General features: G+C 39.0%; 1 protein-coding gene across 1 annotated transcript in view; it reads right to left on the bottom strand.

The window, feature by feature from the left end:
* MYO3A (myosin IIIA) overlaps window positions 1-24,019 on the bottom strand; it is a 240,290-nt gene that overhangs the window by 50,999 nt on the left and 165,272 nt on the right. The window contains exons 21-26 of the mRNA XM_048219508.2: window positions 17,920-18,073; window positions 16,321-16,409; window positions 14,276-14,405; window positions 9,759-9,838; window positions 9,221-9,298; window positions 5,840-6,045 (exon numbers count right to left, since the gene is read on the bottom strand). Coding sequence (XP_048075465.2) covers window positions 5,840-6,045; window positions 9,221-9,298; window positions 9,759-9,838; window positions 14,276-14,405; window positions 16,321-16,409; window positions 17,920-18,073 — 737 coding nt within the window. The remainder of the gene's footprint in view (window positions 1-5,839; window positions 6,046-9,220; window positions 9,299-9,758; window positions 9,839-14,275; window positions 14,406-16,320; window positions 16,410-17,919; window positions 18,074-24,019) is intronic.

Genomic DNA, 24,019 nt, shown 5'->3' with positions numbered 1-24,019 from the left:
CTTGCCTCTCAAATGCTAGTGTTCTCCAATGCCCTGTTTCTTCATCTTCCGCCCTCTTGACACGAACTCTAAATACATCACCCCTAACTGCCTGTTCTGCACCCCACCTGCTTATCCCACAGACACTCAAAACTCAGCAAGTCATCACCTTCCCTCTCTTCTGCTAGTTCCTAACCCTGTGATTGATATCACCCCCTTTCCAAAGGTGATAAAGCTAGAAATCTGTGTGCTATCCTAGATTCTTCCCTATTCTCCACTCAGTGTATCCAACAAGCTCAGAAACCTCCCTGAAATGCATTTCTTTCTCTCTATTCCTACTGCCATTGCCTTGAGTCCACCTGTCATCTCTTCTCACCCTGCCTTCCATAATTGCCTTGCAACTGCTCATGTCTATGCTCCCTTCCCCTCCCCCAGCTCTGTCTGAATTGTCGTAATAAGATGAAAATCTGATCATGTCCCTTCCCAACTTGAAACTCTCTGAGAACATCCCCAGTTCTAAGCCGTGATGGCAAAAACAGGTGCTTTCAAAGGCTGGGCACGCAACGTACGTAATCTGGAGAGCAGCAGAAATGCAGGAAATGCAAAGGTCACCCCTGACAACAAGCAGTCATTTAAAATGACTGTCAAATGAGTTGGCATATATGAAGATGGGCATGAAAGCTCCCTCCTCCTCCATATCCCTGCTTGCCTTTCCAGCCTCACCTTTGGCTACTTTCCATGGACAGCTCGAGCTCCGGTAATAAAAGCTATTTAAGAGTATGCCAAAAGGCTGTGTTTGCTCCTGCCTCCATGCCTTCGTATGTGTTATTCTCTCTGTCTGCACGTCCTTCTTCCTCACGGCTTGTTCCTTTAAGGAAGACTGATTCAATATTTTAGAAACTCTCCCTAACGTATCTTCAATGAATGGACTATTTGGGTTAGCTGACATTCTCCTTCCCTGGGTAAGATGCGCTGATGGGGGTGCACCACACACTTAGAGCTCACAGGTGGTAGCTCTCGCTCGTGTGCCTGTGTGCTTCCGCTCCTGCCAGGGGAGCTGCATTTGCTGCCAAACCTGTGCACGCCTGCACTTGAGGTGACATGATTCAAAAACATATTACGTAGGGGCGCCTGGGTGGCTCAGTCAGTGAAGGGTCTGCCTTCGCTCAGGTCATGATCCCGGAGTCCCAGGATCGAGTCCCGCATCGGGCTCCCTGCTCAGTGGGGAGTCTGCTTCTCCCTCAGCCCTTCACCCCGCTCTTGTTCTCTCTCTCAAATAGATAAAATCTTAAAAAAAAAAAACATATTACATAAACTGATGGACTATGAGTGAGGAAAGCCAGAAAGTTGTTTCTACAAAGTTGTATCAAATGCTTTGGTAAGACTTCCTAAAGTAGTGGTCTAAACCCTATGGAATTAAATGTGGATGAAGCTATTACAAAGGGTTGAGGAGAATCTTAAGAAGCAAGAAATATTCAGCTCTGTGACTGTTTCACAAATATCTTTAATTTCCTGCTTCATCTCAAGAAATATTAACTGCAAATGATAAATAAGGGATTATGGATAGCTTACATAAGAAAGAGTCAATAAACTCTGATCAGTGGACTTTTATTCCAAGAAAAAAAATTGAGCCTGTATCAAAAGTTTGAAAAATGAATATATGTTCATGTTCCAAGTTAAAATATGGTATTTGTAGTATGTATTTATATATTACTTTTATGATTCTCTGCTTTATCTGAATTTCTACTATGATCTCAAAAGTCTTCTCCTTTCCTCCTCACTTCTACCACCTCCATGTCATGCTGTTGGAGTGCCCTGTGCATACTTTTATTAAAAATATCCACTATTCTTTCATTCACTGGATAAATATTTATTGAGTACGTACTATGTGCCAGGGACCCTTCTAAGTGCTGAGGATGCAGCAGTAAACACAGCAGATGAGAACCCTTGTCCCTGGAGTTCATATTACATTGTATGATAATTAACTAGGTCCCTGTTCCCACAACTGGCCTGTGAGTTTCTTAATGTCAGAGGCTCTTTTATTAATCTTCGGATGAAGATCTAGGTTCATCTTTTTTTCAAGGACTAGAACATCATGGGGGCTCAATTAAATGTCTGCTGAAGGACTAATGACCTGCTTCTGGGACTTGCTGGGTAAATAACCATCTAGGTAGACCCGTTGCTATGGAGGAAAGTCCCCAGACCCTTGCTCTGTTGCATTACTTGTTTTAAAGACTTGTTTTAAAGCCAACATACTGGCATCTGCTTTGGTTTTTATGGGCTAGCTTCATGGTTTATGTGGTGGGACTCATTTTACTGTAGGTAAAAAGTAATTTGGGGAGCTTGGGGCTGAAGCAAGAATAATAATGAAAATAATTATAACTACTATGTATTAACGACATTTGGTTCTATGGTAAACTTCATATGTATTATTTCATTGAATGCTCATAACCACATACAGAGTAGATACTATTACCATCATCCCTATTTGCAGATGAAAAAGATGGAGGCTTGAAGCTTATAGCAGTTACTCAAAGTAACTTTGAACAAGGCCACACATTCAGATAGTAACAGAATTGGGGTTTGAAGTTGGGTTTTCTTTTCTTCTCCTTTTTTTTTTTCTCCCCTAAACTTGGCGGCCTTCAAAGCATGTGTACTTACCTACTTTGCTACACTACTGCCTTCAACAAGTTCTGGCTGAGTTAGAGTTCTGGTAGCCAATCCACTGTGTATAGGTGCCTAGTGGAAATACGGAGCTCACGTCCGGGCTTCTGAATAAAAGTGTTCATTTGACACAACTACAGTAAAAACCCTGTGCAAGGTAAGTTCATGTTACGTATCTCCCCTTAAGATTATTTCCTTGTCACAAACAGAAGAGTTTATATCTACAACAGAATAGACGGAGTCTCATGAATTTTGCATCCTACGTGAAGGGTTAGTCAGAGGCTAAGGCAGGACAGAGGAGAACGATTTAGTCCTATTTACACCTCCACAGGGCCTTGCGAATTCTTCTGCCTCCTGAGAGTCTTTGCCAATTTAGATGACAGCTTTCAAATTAGCGATGGAGAAAAGGTTTAGCCTTTTATTTCTGGAACTTCCTGTATTCAGAACAGCTATTCTTGTGTTCTTTGTATACTTAATTTTTTTTCCCTTTCTCATTTATCATGTAGTAATTTGGTATTCTATATAGCATGGGACTTTGAAATACATTTATGAATTTATTCCCACTTCTGACCTTCTAAATAAGCAACTTTCAGCTACATTATCACCAAGAAAATAGGTTTAGTTCTCCTTTCTGTCCGTATTATAAAACCATGGGTAACTGAAACTATAGGTTTAATATGGCATTTGAGGCCCTCTCTATATAATTTTAACCTGATCAGTTTTCCCATCTTATCCCAGCTTATCTTCTGTCAATTTCTATCACTTCACTAACACCCACTGTGCTAATTCAGACAAATCCAAGTCCCTCTAGCTTTTGACACACCACACAGTATGTTGAGAAAGACCTTTCCTGTCTTTTCCACAAACTGTATCTACCATTAGATTCTAGTTTAAATTTTCTTTCCTGATACTCCCTCTTATCAGCCGTCCTGGAGAAAATCTTTCTCTTCTCTGATCTCTTGCACTGTGTATAACTTTCCCTTGGATCTTGGTATTTATTACCTTGCACTGCTTATTAACTTTCCATGTCTATGACTCTGGTAATCTTTACTGGATTGTTAATTGTTGAGGTTCAAGACAGTTTTAAAATGTGGTCTCCTCTGCAACGCTTAGCACACTCCCAGCGTGGACCCCAACATGGCGCTTGAACTCGCAACCCTGAGATCAAGACCTGACCCAGAATCAACATTTGGACACTTGACCAACCGAGCCACCTAGGCGCCCCAGCACAGTACCTTGTACCTAAAGAAAAGGTTACTGAAATTTCACAGTAATTATAGTAATTTATATTATTATTTATATGAATTTTTAAGCAAGTTAAAGATCAACTTCTAAAAAACGAAAAACATCAAAATAGGTCACGTTTTGATTTTAATTTGAAATTTGAAATTTCTTCCTATCAAGTACTTTTAGGTTCTCTGCATTCCTGTACAGAATGGAGAATTTACTGGTAGCCAATAAGAAATTCCAGTATTTTTTATTTCTTAGTTTTGGATATAAAATTGGGTATGCTCTGTGACAAGGGAAGTCAGTGATTGGATGCTGGCTCTACTTCCGAACCCTACAGCCTGAGGTTTTAAAGTCTGTCTTAAACTATTATTGAGGATTTGCCAATTACGAAAGTTACCATATTTGTGTAATTTTGCTCTCTGTCATGAAGAAGTGGTAGGGTTTTCTTCAAGTTGCTTAAAATGAATACCTTTCTTATCTTTTTCTTCTCAATTATAAATCAGAATGAAGTATTTATTTATTTATTTACTAGCTTTAAAAAGTTATTTCTTAAAAAACAAGCTAGGCAGTAATTACTGACTGAATACCTGAATGCTTTCAAACTTTTTTTTTTTAGATTTTGTTTATTTATTTGACAGAGAGACAGCCAGCGAGAGAGGGAACACAAGCAGGGGGAGTGGGAGAGGAAGAAGCAGGCTCCTAGCAAAGCAGGGAGCCTTATGCGGGGATCAATCCCAGGACCCTGGGATCACGCCCTGGGCAGAAAGCAGATGCTTAATGACTGAGCCACCCAGGCGCCCCCAAACCTTTCTTTTTTCTTTTCTTTTTTAAAAAAATACCTTTATTTTCTTTGACAGGTGTCCAAAGAGGGGAAAAAGCAAGAAGTACCATAGATTGCTGAAAACATAATAATTTGCAAAAATAATTAGAGTTTTCATTTTATTTAGTAAGGGAGGGTCTTGGTTACCACAAGTGAAAGAATGCTTGACACAAGCCAAGAGGATGTTTTGTTTTGGGGGAGGGGAGGTTGGAAACTTTGTTTTGTTCTTAATCCTAATTTGCACACTCTGAAAAAGGCCAGAGAATGTTACATATAGGGAATTTCTCAAATGCTAGGTTTCGCCTGAAAATTCTAACACTTTGGAAAATTGAAACTTCGAGTTTAATAGCTAACAGTAATCACAGAATTGCTAAATAATAGAAATATGGGCATTTAAAATATTAACCACATAAGGTACTGAGCTTCTATATCACCCCAAACGTATTACTTAATAAAATATATTTAATACATAGCTTAATTCATTTTACATTAATTTCAAATTTTAAAAAGGACTTCTTATACCTAATTGAGTCTTTTGTTTTCTAAATACTGTTACTCAGATAATGTCTCGTTCGATCCTTATCACAGTTGCACCAGGCAGTCAGGGCAGATTCATGAAATGAGGGTCAATGAGGTTCAGCACAGGCCCGGTGTCTTGCTCTCAGTGCTGGCAACATTTGCAGGGGGGGCTCTTCTGTGCACTGTAGGGTGTTCAGCAGCACCTCGGACTCCAGGCGCTAGATGCCAACAGACACCCCCACCCCATCAACTGTGACAACCAAAAATGCCTCCAGACATCAACAAATTCTTTGAGGGGCAAAAATCCCCCCTGTTGAGAATCTCTGGTACAGCCCACGGGTCACACAGCAGGAGCCGTGGGATAAGAACCCAAACCCTCCGACTGCTCTGTACAGAAACGTAGGCCTTTCGATCTTACTGCTCAGGACCTGTATCCTGTGCAACCACACAGGATCTCCCAGCTGACAACAGAAACGTCAGGCCTGCTTACCTTCTCTCTCAGTGCAAACGCCTTTGCAAAAACAAAATGCCTCCCTCCTCGCACACCTGAGTAATTCTCTCTCCTATTTTGTTCCCTGTAATTCTTCTGATGGATTTCTCTATAACCTTGAACAGAAATCCACATACCGCTTTATGAAGCTGGAGAAAAGTATCCGATGTGAATATCCCAGCCTTCGAATTCTTGCTGTTTCCAGAATTCCTGTGTAGCGAAGCTGTAGGAGGACTTTCTCTTTATCATATTTTCTTGCCTGACGTTCATTATTTGGTTTGATGCAACGGACAAAGTGAGGCCGGCCCACCACCATTTTGGATAACAAATCCATCAGGGAATACTATAATATGCAACAAAAATAAATTTCTCAGTGTAGTATACAGAAACTTAGTGGCTTGCAAGAAAAAAAACCCTGAAAACTGGATGTTACATATGTTCATATTAATTCACATTCAATAGAGGAAAATCTGTGTTAATGAAAATTTTATTTATAGCGTATTTTTAAAAATACAGATTTACTCATAAAAATGTAGAGGCAATAACTCGAACTTAGCTATTAAAAGGTTCCCTGTACATTCTTAAGGCAAGTTTAATTAACAGATGAAATTACTTTTCATCTGATTTGTTTGTAAGTAATTATAGCCTTCACGGATACTTGCTGATATATAATATTTAGTCATATGACTTAGTTTCTTGCTTGTACTCTTATTTTCCTTGTTCAATTTTTTTCTTCATATAAAAGTATGAACGTAAATGCTTCAAGTCCTGTCAGAATCCTCTGGTTTAAAATAAGGAATGAGAAGTTAAAGCAGTTTAATACATAGGACGTAGGAGTTACAAAAATAAGCAAATTCACTCAAGTACTCAAATCTGTTCTAGTTTGATAATTTTCTTATTTATTTTAGAATTTTCAAAGTCACATAGATACGAAAACTGCATGTTCAGCAATAGCTTATTAAAATGGTAGCCAATTACAGGACAACTAAGTATAACATTAGAATAATCACATCTCAACTAAAAGTGGAATCTCAGAAAATGAGCAGTTAATGACTGGGACTGCAATTTACTGGCAAGGTAACAGATGTATGAACACAGACAGCTGGTGTCCGTTGGATTTCTTTTAGTGTTGGAAACATAGAAGCCTATGGTTACAAAGCCAGAGCAAGCCAAATACGGAATTACACAAATGACAAAGCCTTGGAGTGGCTTGGCTTCTTCTTGGGCACTGAAACTCAGATGTGATCTTTAAAGCTGGGCTTGCCAATTTGGAGCCCCTTTTCATCGCGTTGATCTGTGAGCCATCATTCCTGTTGTCCTGCAAACACCTGCCAGGGGCTGGGGCATTTTGAGCAAAAGCCTTCTGCAATTTAGGCCCTGGTTTTTCTTAGGGACCAAAGCATGGTGTTACACTATATGCATTCTCCGCAGAACGGATAATCACTTTAAAAAATTCATTATATACTATACGGAATTATCTTCTATCACTTTTCACTTCAGCCGGAGGAGTAAAATGATTTTATGAGCTAATGTTTTAAACATACACACAGTGTTGGATGTCAACAACAGTGGACTGATGTGGGTCTTGGGTAACTCCCTTAAAAAAGGAAAATAATCTGTCCATAAATACGCTCGGTAATTCAGCTGTGCTGCAGTCCCGATGTCAGGTGAATGTACCAGCAGCACATGTGAGAGATTAAGTATATGAATGTACTACGTGCTACTCAAAGATGATTAAGTACACACTGTCTGCTATGAGCTTAGGACTCGAAAAACTATTTAATAAAACTACCCAGCTATTTTTAAAAGCATTTCATGATTCTGTTAGAAAACTGGATTTACTCACTGAACACTTACAGTAAATTTAGCCTAATTACTCCCCTTTTCCCGCCTTAAATTGTATTATTAATAATTTCCAATTTTTAGTTAGTATTCTCTACATTTTCATTGGCTGGTTCACATGATTATTTTTTTATTTTTTATTTTATTTTATTTATTTTTATTTTTTTAAAGATTTTATTTATTTATTCAACAGAGATAGAGACAGCCAGCGAGAGAGGGAACACAAGCAGGGGGAGTGGGAGAGGAAGAAGCAGGCTCATAGCGGAGGAGCCTGATGTGGGGCTCGATCCCATAACGCCAGGATCACGCCCTGAGCCGAAGGCAGACGCTTAACCGCTGTGCCACCCAGGCGCCCCTATTTTTTTATTTTTTATTTTTAAAAAAGATTTAATTTATTTGTTTGAGAGAGCGCACAAGCAGGGGGAGGGGCAGAGGGAGAGGGAGAAGCAGACTCCCTGCTGAGCAGGGAGCCCGATGTGGGACTAGATCCCAGAACTCCAAGATTATGATCTGACCGAAAGCAGATGCTTAAAACAACTGAGCCACCCAGGCGCCCCAAGATGATATTATCAGAAGAGATAAATACGAATGGACACCAATAACGAGGGCATGGGTATCTGAAGTTCTTTAGAGCACAGAGGAAGTAAAGTACTTCTTTTCTTCCTTTTCTCCCATATTGTCCAAGGAAGAAACAGGTAAGAAAGGTCACCTTGACACTATGCTAAGAACACAGTGGCTGATTTTGTTAGCGTGTTACTATGTTTTCCCAGTATCCCTTCTCCTTGCTCCATGCTTATACCAGTTCTTTTTCTTTTGAGGTTTCATCTTGTCTAGGTGCAGGGAGATATGGAATGAGCCTAGATGCTCAGCCTCGTCCCATCTGCCCACCCCAAGGTCATTCAGGAGTGGGAAGAAGTTATAGGTAGTTATCAGAGCATGGAATTAAAAACCCTGCCAGGTTTTGTTCTAGGGGAAATGCATTTGGTTCTTTTAACCAAATTTTAACCAAAGTATAAACTTCCATTAAGACCGACTTAGTATACAATAATTTTATAGATAAAATAGCAAAGCAAACCAATCCATAGGTTTTTGACAGTACTCTACAATATTCTGTATCTAACAAATAGTAAATGGAATACAATGAGAATTATCTTTTGCTAATAGTACTCTGATATTTATTACTAGCTTTTGATTTGTAACTCTCATTTGAAATAAATAATAGGGGCATCTGGGTGGCTCAGTCGGTTAAGCGTCTGCCTTCGGCTCAGGTCATGATCCCAGAGTCCTGGGATGGAGTACCGAGTTGGGCTTCCTCCTCAGCAGGGAGTCTGCTTCTCCCTCTCCCTCTGACCCTCCCCTTTCTCCTTCTCTCTCCTCTCTCACGCTTTCTTTCTCTCTCTCTCAAATAAATAGATAAAATCTTTTAAGAAGTTTTAAAAAATAAAATAAATAACATTCCTGGGGCACCTGGGGGGCTCAGTCAGTTAAGTCTCTAACTCTTGATTTTGGGTCATCTTACAGGTTGTGAGGTCAATCCCCTATCAGGCTCTTTGCTGGGTGTGGAACCTGCTTAGGGTTCTCTTTCTTCACTCGTTCTGCCCCTCCCCCTGTCTGAAAATAAATAAATTAAATAAATAACATTCCTAAGCACAACACACCATAATTTAATATCTTACTCTAAAATATGATGCAACTGTTTGTGTCTTCATGTTGGTGGTCTCTGTGGCATGACGTGTGGCTTCTCCACTTTGATCCTACAAAGACCAAGACAGACAGTGATGTTTCAGTATCCACTGCACTTTATGATCTATAAGGAGCACATGGAATTTCCTTCGGGTGATCGTGGTCTATGCATTCAAATACATAAAATAAGAAAAGGTTAATATTTTTACTTAGGGTAATTGTTTTGTCAGCCTCATTGGAATTTTAATTGATCTTGCAGGGAATGTGATGTCTCAGACCTTAGCTAACGTATTTTTAGTTGCTCTTAGTGTAACATTCAAACGAGCTATAAAGAGTTAGGAATGTATCATAAATGCATGATTATTTTAGTGGCTAGCAGTAATATAAACATAACATAGCTGTTTAAGCAGAAAAGAAAGATCAAAGGGAGAAAGCCTACGTTAAATGCTGTTTACTTTTAGGAGCACACAAATACTGTTGCTGTAAAGGTTAAATTCTTAGGCTCACTGTCATGCAAAATGCATTTCTTACCTTTCTCAAGTTGATTGATTTTTCTGAAGTCCTCATTTGATAATTTATTATATTTCTAGTTTTAGAATGTGGCAGATTACCTATAGGAATGTGGATGAAATTAATGTACATTTTAGAATACTTAATCACTAGAAGACTTTCCTCATTTACTTAAGTATTAAAATAAACATTGTTGATGCTGCCATAGTCATCCTCAGTTAAGTATTTATGAGAAATTTAAGGATAAAATATTACATAAAAATTTATAACAAATTTTAAATTTAAAAAAAAAAACCCCAACTTGGATATTAGAAAAAATACAGGTAAGTGTTAGATTTCCTTTAATTGCTACAAGATATGGTGTGATTCCGATAAAGGGAACAGTTTGCTTCATGTATGTGTGTATGTGTTAAATGGCATCTGAGATTTTCCTTAACAAAAAGGTAAGCTTTATAGTGGGCCTTAAAAAATCATATGGATCATTAATTCATATGAAATGTTTGTAAGAAAATCAAGAATGGTTGAGAGCAATGGATATGTTTGATGCAGAAATAGATATGTTCAACTCAGAAATTAAGTGCCCAGTGCTAGGGCTACGTTTATGTGCATAACCCAAGGTGTGAAAATACTCTGGTGTAGTGAAAAATTATGGCTCTAGAAGCCAGGAATACCTGTATTTGAATACCGCCTGTGGTACTTAAATTGTGTGGCCTATCGATCGATCATTTACTTAGTCTTTGAGTTGCATTCTGAAACCATATAATGGGGATAATGCTGTCTGCCTCACAGAATTTTGATGACATGTGACAGTATGTCTGGTGCACGGTGGGCACCCGGAAATGTTAGTTCATCTTCTCTCCTGTCCCGCCCCTCACCAAGCACAATAAACAATCAACCCACAATCCAAGAGTTCATCATCCCAACGGTAATGTTCAAATATATCTCCAGAATTCAGTCACTTCAGAAAGATTATTTCTTTTCACTTTCATTTGTCTAGGTGAGAAGTAGAAGCTACATGTTTTTTGTTTCTTTGATCTTTAGAGAGAGAGAGTGCACGTTGGGGTGGGGGTGGGAGCAGGAGAGGGAGAGAGAATCGTAAGCAGGCTCCACGCCCAGTGTAGAGCCTGATGCGGGGCTCAATCTCACAACCCTGAGATCATGACCTGAGCCAAAATCAAGAGTCGGATGCTTAATCAGCTGAGCCACCAGGTGCCCCAAGGCTACATGTTTTTGACAAATCCTTCACATTCTTTGCGGTGGCGAAAGGCTGGCTCGGGAGTGATGATGCTGGTGGGACCCTGCCTGGGATTCGGCTGGCAGTGCCTTGGCTGTGCCGTCTCCCCCCTTCCCTCGTTATCAGGAAAGGTGCTGCGATGGGTGTGTGTGCTGGCTTTCACTCTGGGCTGCACACCACACTGTCCACTCTTCTACTGGGAAACACTGCAGACAGCAGAGTGGACAAACATAGTAACACTTGGTCTTCAGAGGGACAGCTGTGGACTTTTTTTTTTTTTTTTTAAGGGAAGGTTTTAGAAAAAATTACCAAAATTACTATAGACTTATACAAAGGACTAGTAGCACACTATTAGAATAGACCCATTACTTAATAGATACCATTACTTAATATTAGCCAAATAAGAACTAAAAATTTAAGTTTCTCTGAAAACTAAAAAACTAGAGGAAATTTACTAAGGGATTAATAATTTCAATGTAACAAAATTTATACACTAGTCATCAAATTGTTTAACAACAAAATAAATGAAAGCCTTCTAAAAACTCATTAATGCATTTCAACAGGAACTAAAATTGGCATAGATGTTAATTTCAGAAAATATATCCACTTTGCCTTTATAGTTGACCTGATGAACAAACCTGTAATAAACCAATGTAGAGATGTAAGCTGTAAGGAATTGTGGTACATTTCCTCCTCACAATGGCTTCACTGTATATCATATTTAAAGTCATACATGCAAAGGGTTATCTTAGAATCTTGGAGACAGCATAATATAGGATTGAAAAAACCCAACTTTCAAGCCCTCTTCTAAGACTTCCCACAGGGGTAACACCAAGAAAGATGCTCAACGTTTCCAAGACTCAAAGTCGCATCTGTACCAGTAATTCCTCCTCAGAGGGTTGCTATTATGAGTAAATAAAAGTAGTCAGCACAGTGCCTAGCACACTGCAAATTCTAAACAAATGTATGTATTATTATTGTCGTCATTATTATTATTATGTTTGCATATCTAGGTGAATATAAAACCCAAATGCCTCTGATAGCTTTGAGATTCAGAGTGACTGAAACATCTTTGATTATGAAATTCTCTTCTCTTTGGCCAATGAGACATGGTTCTGCTGATAGTCAGGAGACAGAACATAGTACTGAGAACCTGACTGCATATTTTATAAGGGTCAAAAACATGAGATTAGGTGCACAGATGCAGTTGGTGGATATAGAAAGAGATGAAAACTGTTAAAGTCAAAACTGAAGACATTTGCTTCTGGGCATGATAAAGTAACACAAGACTGGATTAACTGAAATAACTAAAAAAAAAAAATACAAAATACATGAGTTTTTCTTCCTTTTCATTTTTTATTGTAAAACTTACGTAACATAAAATTTAGCATTTAGGGGCGCCTGGGTGGCACAGCGGTTAAGCGTTTGCCTTCGGCTCAGGGCGTGATCCCCGCGTTATGGGATCAAGCCCCACGTCAGGCTCCTCCGCTATGAGCCTGCTTCTTCCTCTCCTACTCCCCCTGCTTGTGTTCCCTCTCTCGCTGGCTGTCTCTATCTCTGTCAAATAAATAAATAAAATCTTTAAAAAAAAAAAAGGAATAAGGCAAGAATGTTCACTCTTAGCACTTGTATTCAATATTGCTTTGGTGATTCTAGACAGAGCAACCAGGCAAGATGAATACATAAAAAGTAAACATACTGGAGAAGAAAAGGCAAACTCTTTTTTCACAGACGTGATCATCTATAGAGAAAATCCTATGGAATTCACCAAGAAAATGAGCTTAGCAACACTGCAGGGTGAAAGATCAATACACACAAATCAACTGGATTTCTATATACTAGCAACAAACAGAATTTGAATTAAAATTACCATTTATAATAGCATAAAATGTGATATATTAGATAATTTGACAAAGATACACAAGACGCATACACCGAATACTACAAAATATTGCTGAGAGAAATTAAGGAAGACTTAAATAAACGAAGAGCTATACTGTGCTTCCTGATTGGAAGACCCAATATTGTGAGGATATCAATTCTCCCAAAATTAATCTATAGCTTCAGTGCATCCCAATCAAAGTCTCACCAGGATCTTTGGTAGAAATTGACAAGCTTATTCTAACATTTATATGGAAAAGCAAAGGAATAATTGCCTCGACAACTCTGAAAAAGCCAGCGTTGGGTAGCTTATACTATCTGATTTCAATTGGTTTTTTTTTTTTTTTTATAAAGCGACAGTAGTCAAGAAGTGTAGTACTGCCATAAAGATAGACAAGTATCAAGGACACACAATAGAAAAGTCTAGAAATAGACCTACATGTATACAGTCAATTGATTTTCAACAGGGTGCCCAAGCAATTCAATGGGGGAAAGAATAATCCTTCCAACCAATGGTGCTAGAACAACTGGAGAGGGATCCGAACGGTGGTGGGAAGGATTCCAGAGTCATGAGGAAATATCCTCTGGGGGTGATGAATATGTTCCCTACTGAATGTGGTGATGGTTTTATAGATGTTTATGCCTGTCAAAAACTCATCACGTTTTACTGTCTAAACATGAGCTATTTACTGTATGTCAGTTATATCTCAATAAAACCGTAAAAAGAAATGCAAAATAATAAAACAAACTCCAATAAAGAAAAACAACCCAAACTACATTTTTTTCTACTTAAAAGCAAAAGCAAACATGTATATGGTTGGCTGGAGCAAAGGCATATAAGTTTTTTTTTTTTTTAAGATTTTATTTATTTGACACAGAGAGAGGCATCGAGAGAGGGAACACAGGCAGGGGGAGTGGGAGAGGGAGAAGCAGGCTTCCCGCTGAGCAGGGAGCCCGATGCGGGCTGGATCCCAGAATGCTGGGATCACGACCTGAGCCGAAGGCAGACGCTTAACAATTGAGCCCCCCAGGCACCCCTATAAGTTTTTAATTAACAAGGCAGAGCTCACTACACCTATAGAGTCTTAAAGTACCACCCAAAGCTGCCCAGTCCTGAAAGAGAGGTCACTCTAAACTCTTCAGAGATGCGCAAATCCTTCTAACGAGTAGCTAAAATACCAACATATTTTCTGGCTAGCTCTTCCAGAACTTTTCTTGAATGAAAATCTAGTTTGTTTATATTCATTTTTATATGTTCTTCAGACAATTTGGGCAGAATGTATTAAGAAATGCATATTTAGTGAGCTAAAACCAAACAAACATTAAAAAAAAAATTGGGGATTATACTCACGAAAATCAGTCAGAAACTACTGGATTGGGCCTGAGGAAATTTCTCAGTTAAAGGAAATTGCCTTAAGCTTACCTGTTTTTGTCAGAGGGTGACTGACTAGTTGGCGAATGACATTGTTTTCTGATGACCTCAAAAGCAGCACAATATCAGTTGGAAGAGTGTCTCTATTTTTAGCTAAGAACCCACTTGCATTATACAGGACCTGTTGATAAAGTAAGTTTCAGTATCACAATCAATGCCATTCTCCTTGTCATCATCACCAGCAGCAGCGACAAAATCATGAATAGGTATTTACTGAGAACTTCCTCTGTGCTGAGCAACAGGAATACAAAGATTTATGAACGAAGTCCTTTACAGCTTGGCTGGAAGAGCAAATTTTTCCAGGTCTACAGTATATTTTGTCCGAGAAAAATTTGTGTCTTGCTAATTTGGTTGGAATCATGGTTTGTTGCCTTTCATTTATTATGTTGGAAACTTGGTGTTGTTTCCTTTCTGTGTTTGGAGGGTCGAGGGTGGCATAAAGGAGGCACCCTGGGGCCACCAAGGCATTCTCATTTCTATGGTAATTGATTCACAAGCAGTGAATTGGCCATTATAAATTTTTGTTTCACTAATAGTGTGGTTTAAGTACACTATGAATATTCATGTTTCTGGCACTTCTAAGTAATTTTAACACTAAAGATCAATGTAATCCGAAGATTTCTGTAGGATGATCTCATATAGTTGCTGTTATGGATTGAACTGTGTCCCCCCACAATTAATATGTTGAATTCCTGATCCTAAATGTGACTGTATTTGGACAGGGTCTTTCAGGAGGTAATTAAGGTTAAATGTGGTCTTAAGGGTGGGACCCTAATCCCATAGGACTGGTGTCTTCGGAAGAAGAGAAAGACATACTTGAGATCTCTTTCTCCCTCTCATGTACCCAGAGAAAAGGCCACATGAGAACACTGCAAGAATGCACCCATCTGCAAGCCAGGGAGAGAGGTCTCACCAGACAATGACCTTGCTGTCACCTTGATCTTGGACTTCTAGCCTCCAGAACTGTGAGAAAATAAATTTCTGTGCTTTAAGCCACCCATCCTGTGGTATTTTCTTATGACAGTCCAAGGTGACTAATACAGCTGTTAAAAACAACTGGATAAAATGATCTTAGCAAATTCTTAATGGATGTTTTGAAAAAGACTTATTTGGAAAAATCACACGCTGAACAGCATGGGAGAGGCCATAACTATAATATTTAAGGTGGATTTTTTTTCAGTGACAAAAGTCTGTGGAATATTGAAATTTGTGGAATAGAGAAGTCCTAGTAGACCTGAATCTTCCAAGTTCTGTGTTATTTTATTTTGTTTCTGTATTTCTCATTCTCTGCATTTCTTTCTTGATTTTAATATCTTCTCAGTCCTCCAATATTTATACCATCATTGTGAAGGAATGACCTGTTATTCTCTGCAGAAGGGAAACAGAGCATCCTGTGGGTTTAGGACAATATATCTGAGGTTTGCTCTGCTGTGGGAACGTGCATTTATCAAAGCATAAACATCCAACTGCTGAACAGTCCATTAGTCAACCCCACCTCGGCCAGCTCCATTATCCGACCACACCTCCAATTTGGCACTTTCTCCTGTTGGGCAGGAGGAGAGACAAAGGCTTCTGTGGAGAGAGAAGCACCTCAAGGCTATAAAAGGCAGTTTATGCAAAAGGTTCCCAGCTAACATTAAAAGAAGGAAAAAGTAGGTCCCCCTTGCCAGCCAATCTCCCCCAAAGCCAGATCTTAGGATCAGAAAAATGAAGGCTTTGATGCTTGTCTCTTTTCTTTCTTGTTTTCCCTTAGTTTCTTAATAAATTCCTCCAGAAAAACTATAACATTGTCGAAGTAGGAGAAGGATTTTTTGTTAACCTTCTCAGGATAGATGCTAGAGCAGATTGCTCTGGAGCGGGATTTCTGGCAGTCAACTGGACAGACTATAGGAAGTTGAAGAACAGATTGGGGCAGAAACAGATGGCTATCTCATTACAACCAACTGTAAATATTTTGGGCCATAGTTTTCATGTTTATCATTATTATTTGATGAAAGACTAAGAGAAACTCATTCATAATTCTTCACAGACCTTACCTTTCCTGCATAATGGTGAATTCCAAAACTAAGTTCCATTCTTTTGGGCCTCCAGAAATACTGTGATTTCAGGTTACCTTCAAATTTTTCTATAGAAAAAAAATTGAACTCCAATATCAAGTTATGTAAGGAGATGCTCAGAAAATACTGATTGACAGAATCATCTCTTTCACCATAAAATGGACAATGTGCAGTGAAAAGACAATTTTACATAATGATAAATGCAGATCTGGAGCATAAATGTTGAGACCAAACTCAAGATCATTAATTGAACCATTCTATTATGATTTAGAGCAGCAGTTCTTAAACCTTGGCAAACAAAACCCCCCTGGAGGGCCTATTAAAACAGAGTTTCTGACTTAGTAGATCTGGGGGTGTGTGTTGGGGGGGATCCAAGAAGTCACATTTCTAGCAAGTTCCCAGGTGATGCTGATGGTCCTGGTCTGTAGACCACATTGTGTGAACCACTGGTCCAGAGGAAGGAAACTACTTGAGATTAACTGATCAAAGAGGTTTGTGAAACCCAGTTTGATGTGAAGCCATGAGCCTAGAAATCTGGTATTCTGGCTCTCTTTTCTATTAGAATACATTATTATTGATTACATATGAAAAATGTAGGGTCATAAAGGCAGTTACAGTCCTATAACAACTGTGCCACCTTCAGAGAATTTTTTACTCCATGTCCTAGAAGGGACATTTTAACCTCGAAATCAAGTGATTGCTATGAGACAACTTTCCCCAGAACTTTGGGATTGTTTTGTTTTCCATTCGTATTGTCCAATTAGAGGAGAGAATAAGCCAGTGGGTGAGTCACCAGGAAGCAACATCACAGACTTAATGGTAAGAAACAGACTCATCACCCAAAGTAAATGAGAGAAAATGTGAATCCAAATTTTCTGCAAATATTTATTATACATAATCAATATCTCCTACCATTAGGGAATATGGTATTTCTCCATTAAAAAATGATTTTTTACCTAAACAAGCTAAAGTTTTATTTTTTAATCTAAGGAATAAGACATTCTTAATTTTAACCATTTTAGAAGATAATCTATTAAAAACACATACATATCTTTGCCTTCTCAAACAGAAAAAATGAATATGTTTACACTTTCTTTGATTACTCGTGATTATTGTCAATATTTACTAATGTACTGTAATTTAGAGATTATTAAGGTAATGGAGGCTATTTGCCTCTATTAGACTAGTGCCTAGATGAATTTATTAACTATCTCTTTTCAATTTCCAGAGCTGGTCTTTTGCCCTGCCCTCCAATTTTTATATTGGGCCTGGGTAGTTTCTTTTTTGAGGAGGTGGGGCTTGATAAATTCTGAGGTTATTTCTAACATAAGATCCTATGACAATGTAAGGAGAAGTCCAATACCAAACTTGTTTAATTCATCACTAAATATTTCACCCTATTTTAAACATTCACTGGTCCAGATATTAGACCCAAAGCCTCTTCTTTAAAGTTACATATGCAGGCTTTGTGACAGCTATTTTCTTCCAGATAATTAACACAAAATTCTTTTTAAGTCATCCAGAGCATTCTATTACTGCAGCACAAAACGATGCAGACATACTGGGTTTAAAACTCACCCACAAGAGTCTGGTCAGTGGCCTTGGGAAACTGACTTTCTTCATCGAGCAGGGATAGCAGACCCATTGGCTTCTGCAGAAACATATCTAGGAGGGGACGGTTATCTTCATATTCAATCATTCTGGCATTAACACCTTCATTTAGATATTCATTCTATAGCAGGACATGACACATAGAAAAAAATCACTAAAAAAATGGTGAATTGTGAAATTGTGAAAGGTAGCTGGACAGTAATTGCCCCAAATTCTCTTTTACACATATTATAATAAATCGCTTCCTATGAACATTGCCCTTCAACTGAGGCTATCATTTTATTTTTCTTTCCCTGAAACTGAGAGCTCATTGAAGTCAGCAGTGATTCAAGGTAATAATAAAAGGTTTCTAGTCTCTATACCAGAATTATAGACATCTTAGGCTTTCAAAATTGCAAGAGAATATGTTGGTAATGAGCAGTAATAAAGTTATGCTCCAGAATTTATAGAATATCAATCAGGCATATCTTACATTTCCCCCAATTTAGGCCTTTGATCTAGTTTCAGAAATGGATCTCTCAAGAACATCTACTTAACCTCTCAGTCATGATGACATTTACACTGTTAGTAGGGTGGACAACTCTGGGTCATAGGAACAGCCAGTGGCTTTAGAACCAAGAACACCTAGGTTCATATCCAGGCTCTGTCTCTTAACTAGCCATATAATCCTTTGGAATTTTTTTATTCTGTAATCTCCCACTGTCTCATCTACCACATGGAGGAAACCATTTCCATCTAACAAGGTAAATCTATCTGGTACATTAAGAACCAGCTGCTGTTGAGTATACGATAAGATGCATAAAATAAAAACGATGAGTAACAATTAGTCTAAGATCATGGTGCCCACACAACACAGATGCTGATGATCTATTTTACCAAAGGGGAAGAACTGTGCTGTTGCTCCATTTCTATGACTCTTCCCTCATACTGTGCCCCTGCCCCGGGGCTGCACTCTGTAAGGGGACATGCCTGACCCCTGGACCACTCGAAGTCATGCTCCCATGCAGGGCACTCACCAGTTCTCAGGTGATAAAGCAGCTATCACTGGGAAGTGTATGAAATAACTCTCGACTAATATGGCAAATATAAAGTGGCAAAATATCCCACACAATTCACAAATATAAAACGACAGGCTATTTTCATTATTTTAACTTAAAAAATTTTTTGTTACGTAGGCTCCATGCCCAGCACGGAGCCCAATGCGGGGCTGGAACTCACAACCCGGAGACCAAGACCTGAACTGAGGCCAAGAGTCAGACACCTAACTGACTGAGCCACCCAGGTGCCCCTTCATTATTATTTTAATATATTCTTTAAGTCATTAAATATTTTCATTAAACATCTCATAATAAGGCATCGTGACAGGTGATAAAGGGATGTTTAACACAAACTCCCCGTCCTCAGTGGATTTAAGATCTAACGTGAGTTAGATACTCAAAATGCAAGGTAACATATGATAGAAAAACGATATGTACAACGTACTCTAAGGAGTTCAGAGAAAGAGAATTTATTTCCGGCAACTTCGTGGAGGAATTTAGCCAATGGCAGGTGGGACATTTGATAGTCCTAAACTTCTAATCAGTATTTGGGTGATTATGAAATTGAAATCTCATTTCAAGGGTGTCACCAGGAAAAATAAGTGTACATTTTTAAGACAAAAAACTAATACGTAAAAATTTGGTAGTGCCCATTGACCTAAAAGGTAGCTCACCTGAAAGTCATTTAGTTTATCCAGTACATAAAAATGGAAACAATTTCTGGAAGTTTCACAGCTTTTGCATTTGAAGGTAACCTTGGGAGCAATATGTGGACCCAGAATGACTTTACTAGTAGACGCATCAGGCTGACAGCACATTATAGCTTAAATGACAACTGCAAAGTTCAGAAGAGGTTTTGTATGTTTTGTATAGAAAGCACACAAGGTTAAGGTCTAAATCGATGCATTTGTCATTTCTATTTGCCTGTGTCAAAATCCACGGGACGTTTTTGTGGCAGGTCAGACAGAACAGAGAGGAGTAACGTGGAAAACAATGGGCTCCCCTTGAAGATACTTGTTAGTGTTATGGACTCCAGGCAAACCAACGGAGAGAACATGCTATGACTCAGGATTTATAAAGCACTTTTAGTAAAATGAGTCTGCCTAAAACAATAGATTATGCATTTTTAGAGCGGTTATGACCTCAAAATATTTAGTTATTTTTAAGCGTAAGAGGAGAAAAGAAGCTCATATATCTCTTAAGAAAGTCCTCTGCTATGCCCTGTATGTTAAAAATACATTTAGAGCAGAAGATAAGTGGAGTTAGGGGTGCCTGGGTGGCTCAGTAGGTTAAGCGTTTGCCTTCTGCTCAGGTTGTAACCCCAAGGTCCTGGGATTGAACCCCGTGTTAGGCTCCCTGCTCGTCGGGAAGCCTGCTTTTCCCTCTCCCTGTGCCTGCCATTTCCCCTGCTTGTGCTCTATATCTCTCAAATAAATCAGTAAAATCTTAAAAAAAAGAAAAGACAAAGAAAAAAAGTGGAGTTATTAACTGCAATAAAGGACTGTTTAGTATATATAATCTCTGCTCTGTTCAGATGGCCTGAGTTCCCTTTTGAGAAGGGCAGATGAATAATTACTTAAATATAAATCCAGGAGGCTTGGAAATCAGAAGACTTGGATGTTAGGAAGCTTCGTGCCCGAGTCGCGCTCTTGCTTGAGTTTTCAGTGTGAACTGTAAAATTTTAGGACAGAGTGGCAAGAAAGCCCATGGAAGGTGCTCCCGACCCATAGCTCTGGCCTAGAACACAGGGCTTAAGTGTCACCACAGGAGAGATTCTCGATGACGAAGTTGAGTCCTCAGCCTCACACAGCAGCGTGGAAGGGTGGCTGAGAGACGGCAAGCTTCCACATGGCTTGGAACATTAGCTTTGACCCCTCCGCACAGACTGTCACACAATAGGGGCTGGACCCTCACCTCCTCAGAGAGACCTTCCCCCATCATCCAGACTAATTCATCAACCCCCTTCTTCAGCTGGTCACCCTCTATCCCTCCAACCACGTTTTAAAATTCTTTCACAATATTTCTAGCATTTTTACTGGTTTATTATTCTCCCTCTCTTGTTAGAATGGGAACTCCAAGAGGACAAGCACTTTTACTCACCTCTCTATTATTGAGCTCAGTATCTAGGGAGACCTGAGCATGTTACATAAATGATTGAGTGTTAAGGACTGAACTGCCCCCCACCCCCAAGTTCATATGTTGAGGCCCTCATATCCAATGTGACTGCATTTGGAGACTGGGCTGTTAAGGAGGTAATTAAGGTCAAATGAGGGAATACAGACGAGGCTGGAATCCCACAGGATGGGTTTCCTTCTAAGAAGAGGAAGAGACCCCAAGGAGGCAACTGCAGAGACTGAAAGCCCCGTGAGGTCACAGGGAGAAGGCAGACACCTGGGAGTGGAGGAGCCAGGCCTCAGGAGAAACCAAACCTGTCCCTGCTTTGATCTTAGACTTCTAGCCTCCAGAATGGTGAGGAAATGAACTTCTACTGTTTCAGCTCCCTGTGATATCTTATGGCAGCCCCGACAGAGGAATACATGAGCTTTCTGGATTCCTATTGTTAAAAGTCATTTGAAAAGCTGTTTTCCAGATAGAGGAAGACTGGGGTGAAAACACTAAATCATGTGTGCATGAGTAATCCCCAGCTTCTGATTATAAATGTAATAATGCTCATATAAAATTTAACATATGGAAAAACCATGAAGACCTTAAAATTCACCTACAAATTCATCTCCTCTAAATACTGTCTTAACATTTAGTGGAATCTTTTCAGTCTTTCTCTACGCATAGTATTTTTGATAATAAAAATCACACTATTTATTCAATTTTAATTTCATTTCCTTTGACAAAATGGAATGGAGGACACATAATTGATATATTTTCATGAACATTATTTGAATGGCTACCTGAGATTACATACTATAGTTTTTTATTCCATTCTCTTATTTGAGGACATTTTAGATTACTTCTTTAACTATTTTATTGATTTTTTATTTTTTTAAGTACTCTCTACACCCAGTGTGAGACTTGAACTCGCAACCCTGAGATCAAGAGTCCCATGCTCCACCAGCTGAGCCAGGCAGGCACACCCTATTTTAAATAGTGCTCTGACGTACATCTTCTGTATTTTGGATTTTATCTTTAGGACAGATTAGCTGGTCAACTTGTGAATGTTTTACAGGCTCCTGATGAGCATTTCTAGACCGACTTTTTTCAAGCTTGCAGCAATGTGCTTTCTAACCAGCCCTGCATACATAACCGCTAACTTGCGACATCTTCACCAGCACTGAATATTCGCATTAAAAAACTTTTCCAGGTATTTTTGAGAGGTGAAAATGATAGCGTATTGTTGTATTTGCATTTCTTTGATTCGCTCTCAAACTATTTAAGAAGACCGTTTGGAGGGGGAATAAAGTAGATCTATGCTTAGCACATATTACACAAGGCCTGCTAGCTACTATTCGCAGTGTTACTATTCTGAAACAGATAATAATAAACATAATTTAACTTTTTCTTGGGCTCGGAGATACCATCACACCACTGTCCGTTGCTGTGATATTGCGGAGGATTCATGACGCTAGAGATCAGAGTTACACAGAGGAGAAGCTCAGGGGCTTCACTGAAAACATCCTCCATGTCAGGTTGACTTTTGTTGCTTTGTCTCTTTCTCATTTGTTTCTACATGTTCTCCTGATCATGTGCTATCTCTATCTTCCTTAGGAATTTATTCCTGAGGACACCTGGCTGGCTCAGGTGCCTCTTGATCTCGGGATTGTGAATTTGAGTCCACGGTGGGATTAGAGATTACTTAAAAATAAAATCTTTACAAAAAAAGAGAAATTCATTCCTGAAGCTGGATTCTGAGTGACTTTCCTGGAGGAAATTATCTTCTTTTTCCTCCCCCAGCTTCACTGAGATATAATGGACATATAACATTGTGTAAGTGTAAGATGTATGATGTACTGACTTGATAGACTTACATATTACAAAATGATTAGCCCCAGAGTCAATAACTACTTCCATCACATCACTAACTACCATTTCGTTTTTGTGGTGAGAACATTTTAGACCTACTCTCTTAAAACTTTCAAGAATATGGCATGGTTTTATCGACTGTAATCACCACACTGTACATTATTAGGTCCCTAGGACTTATTCATCTTCAAACTGGAACTGTACTCTTTGACCAACATCTCCCCATTTCCCGCAGCTCCCAGGCACTGGGAATCACCATTCTAGTCTCTGATTTTCACTTAGCACAATGCCCTCAAGTTTCCATCTATGTTGTCACAATTAACAGGATTTCTTTCTTTCTCATGGCTAAATAGATTCCATGGCGTGTGTGGTGTGTGTGTGTATAATATTCTCTATCCATTCCATCTTTTGACAGGCACTATTGTTGTTTCGATTGTGCGTAATGCTGCACTGAACGTGTGAGTGCAGACATCTCTTAAGAAATCTTGTTTGAATCTTCTTTGGATATATACCCAGAAGTGGGATTGCTCGATCATATGGCAGCTCTACTTTTAATTTTTTGAGAAGCCTCCATACTGTTTTCCATAGTGGTTACAGTGATTTATATTCCCACCAATAATGCACAAGAATTCCCTTTTGTCCACACCTTCACCAACACTTATTATCTTTTTTAATGATAGCCATTCTAACAGGTGTGAGGTGATAGCTCATTGTGGTTTTGATTTACATTCTCCTGATGATTAATGATGCCAAGCACCTTCTCATGTACTTATTAGCCATTGGTGTGTCTTTGGAAAAATGTCTGTTCAGATCCTTCGCCCACGTTTTAATCAGATTTTTTTTTTTCTCTTGAGTTGTAGGAGTTCTATGTTTTGGATATTAACCCCTTATCAGATAGATGATTGACAGATATTTTCTCCCATTGCATAGGTTGCCTTTTCATTTTGTTGATGGTTTCCCTTGCTGAGCAGAAAGCTTTTTAGTTTGGTATAGTCCCACTTGTTTATTTTTGTTTTTGCTGCCTTTGCTTATGGTGTCAAATCCAAAAAATTATT

The sequence above is a fragment of the Ursus arctos genome, unplaced genomic scaffold, assembly GCF_023065955.2.
Source record: "Ursus arctos isolate Adak ecotype North America unplaced genomic scaffold, UrsArc2.0 scaffold_30, whole genome shotgun sequence".
Taxonomy (NCBI): domain Eukaryota; kingdom Metazoa; phylum Chordata; class Mammalia; order Carnivora; family Ursidae; genus Ursus; species Ursus arctos.
Note: the sequence above shows the minus strand (reverse complement) of the source record. Positions and strands in the feature narration are given on the sequence as shown.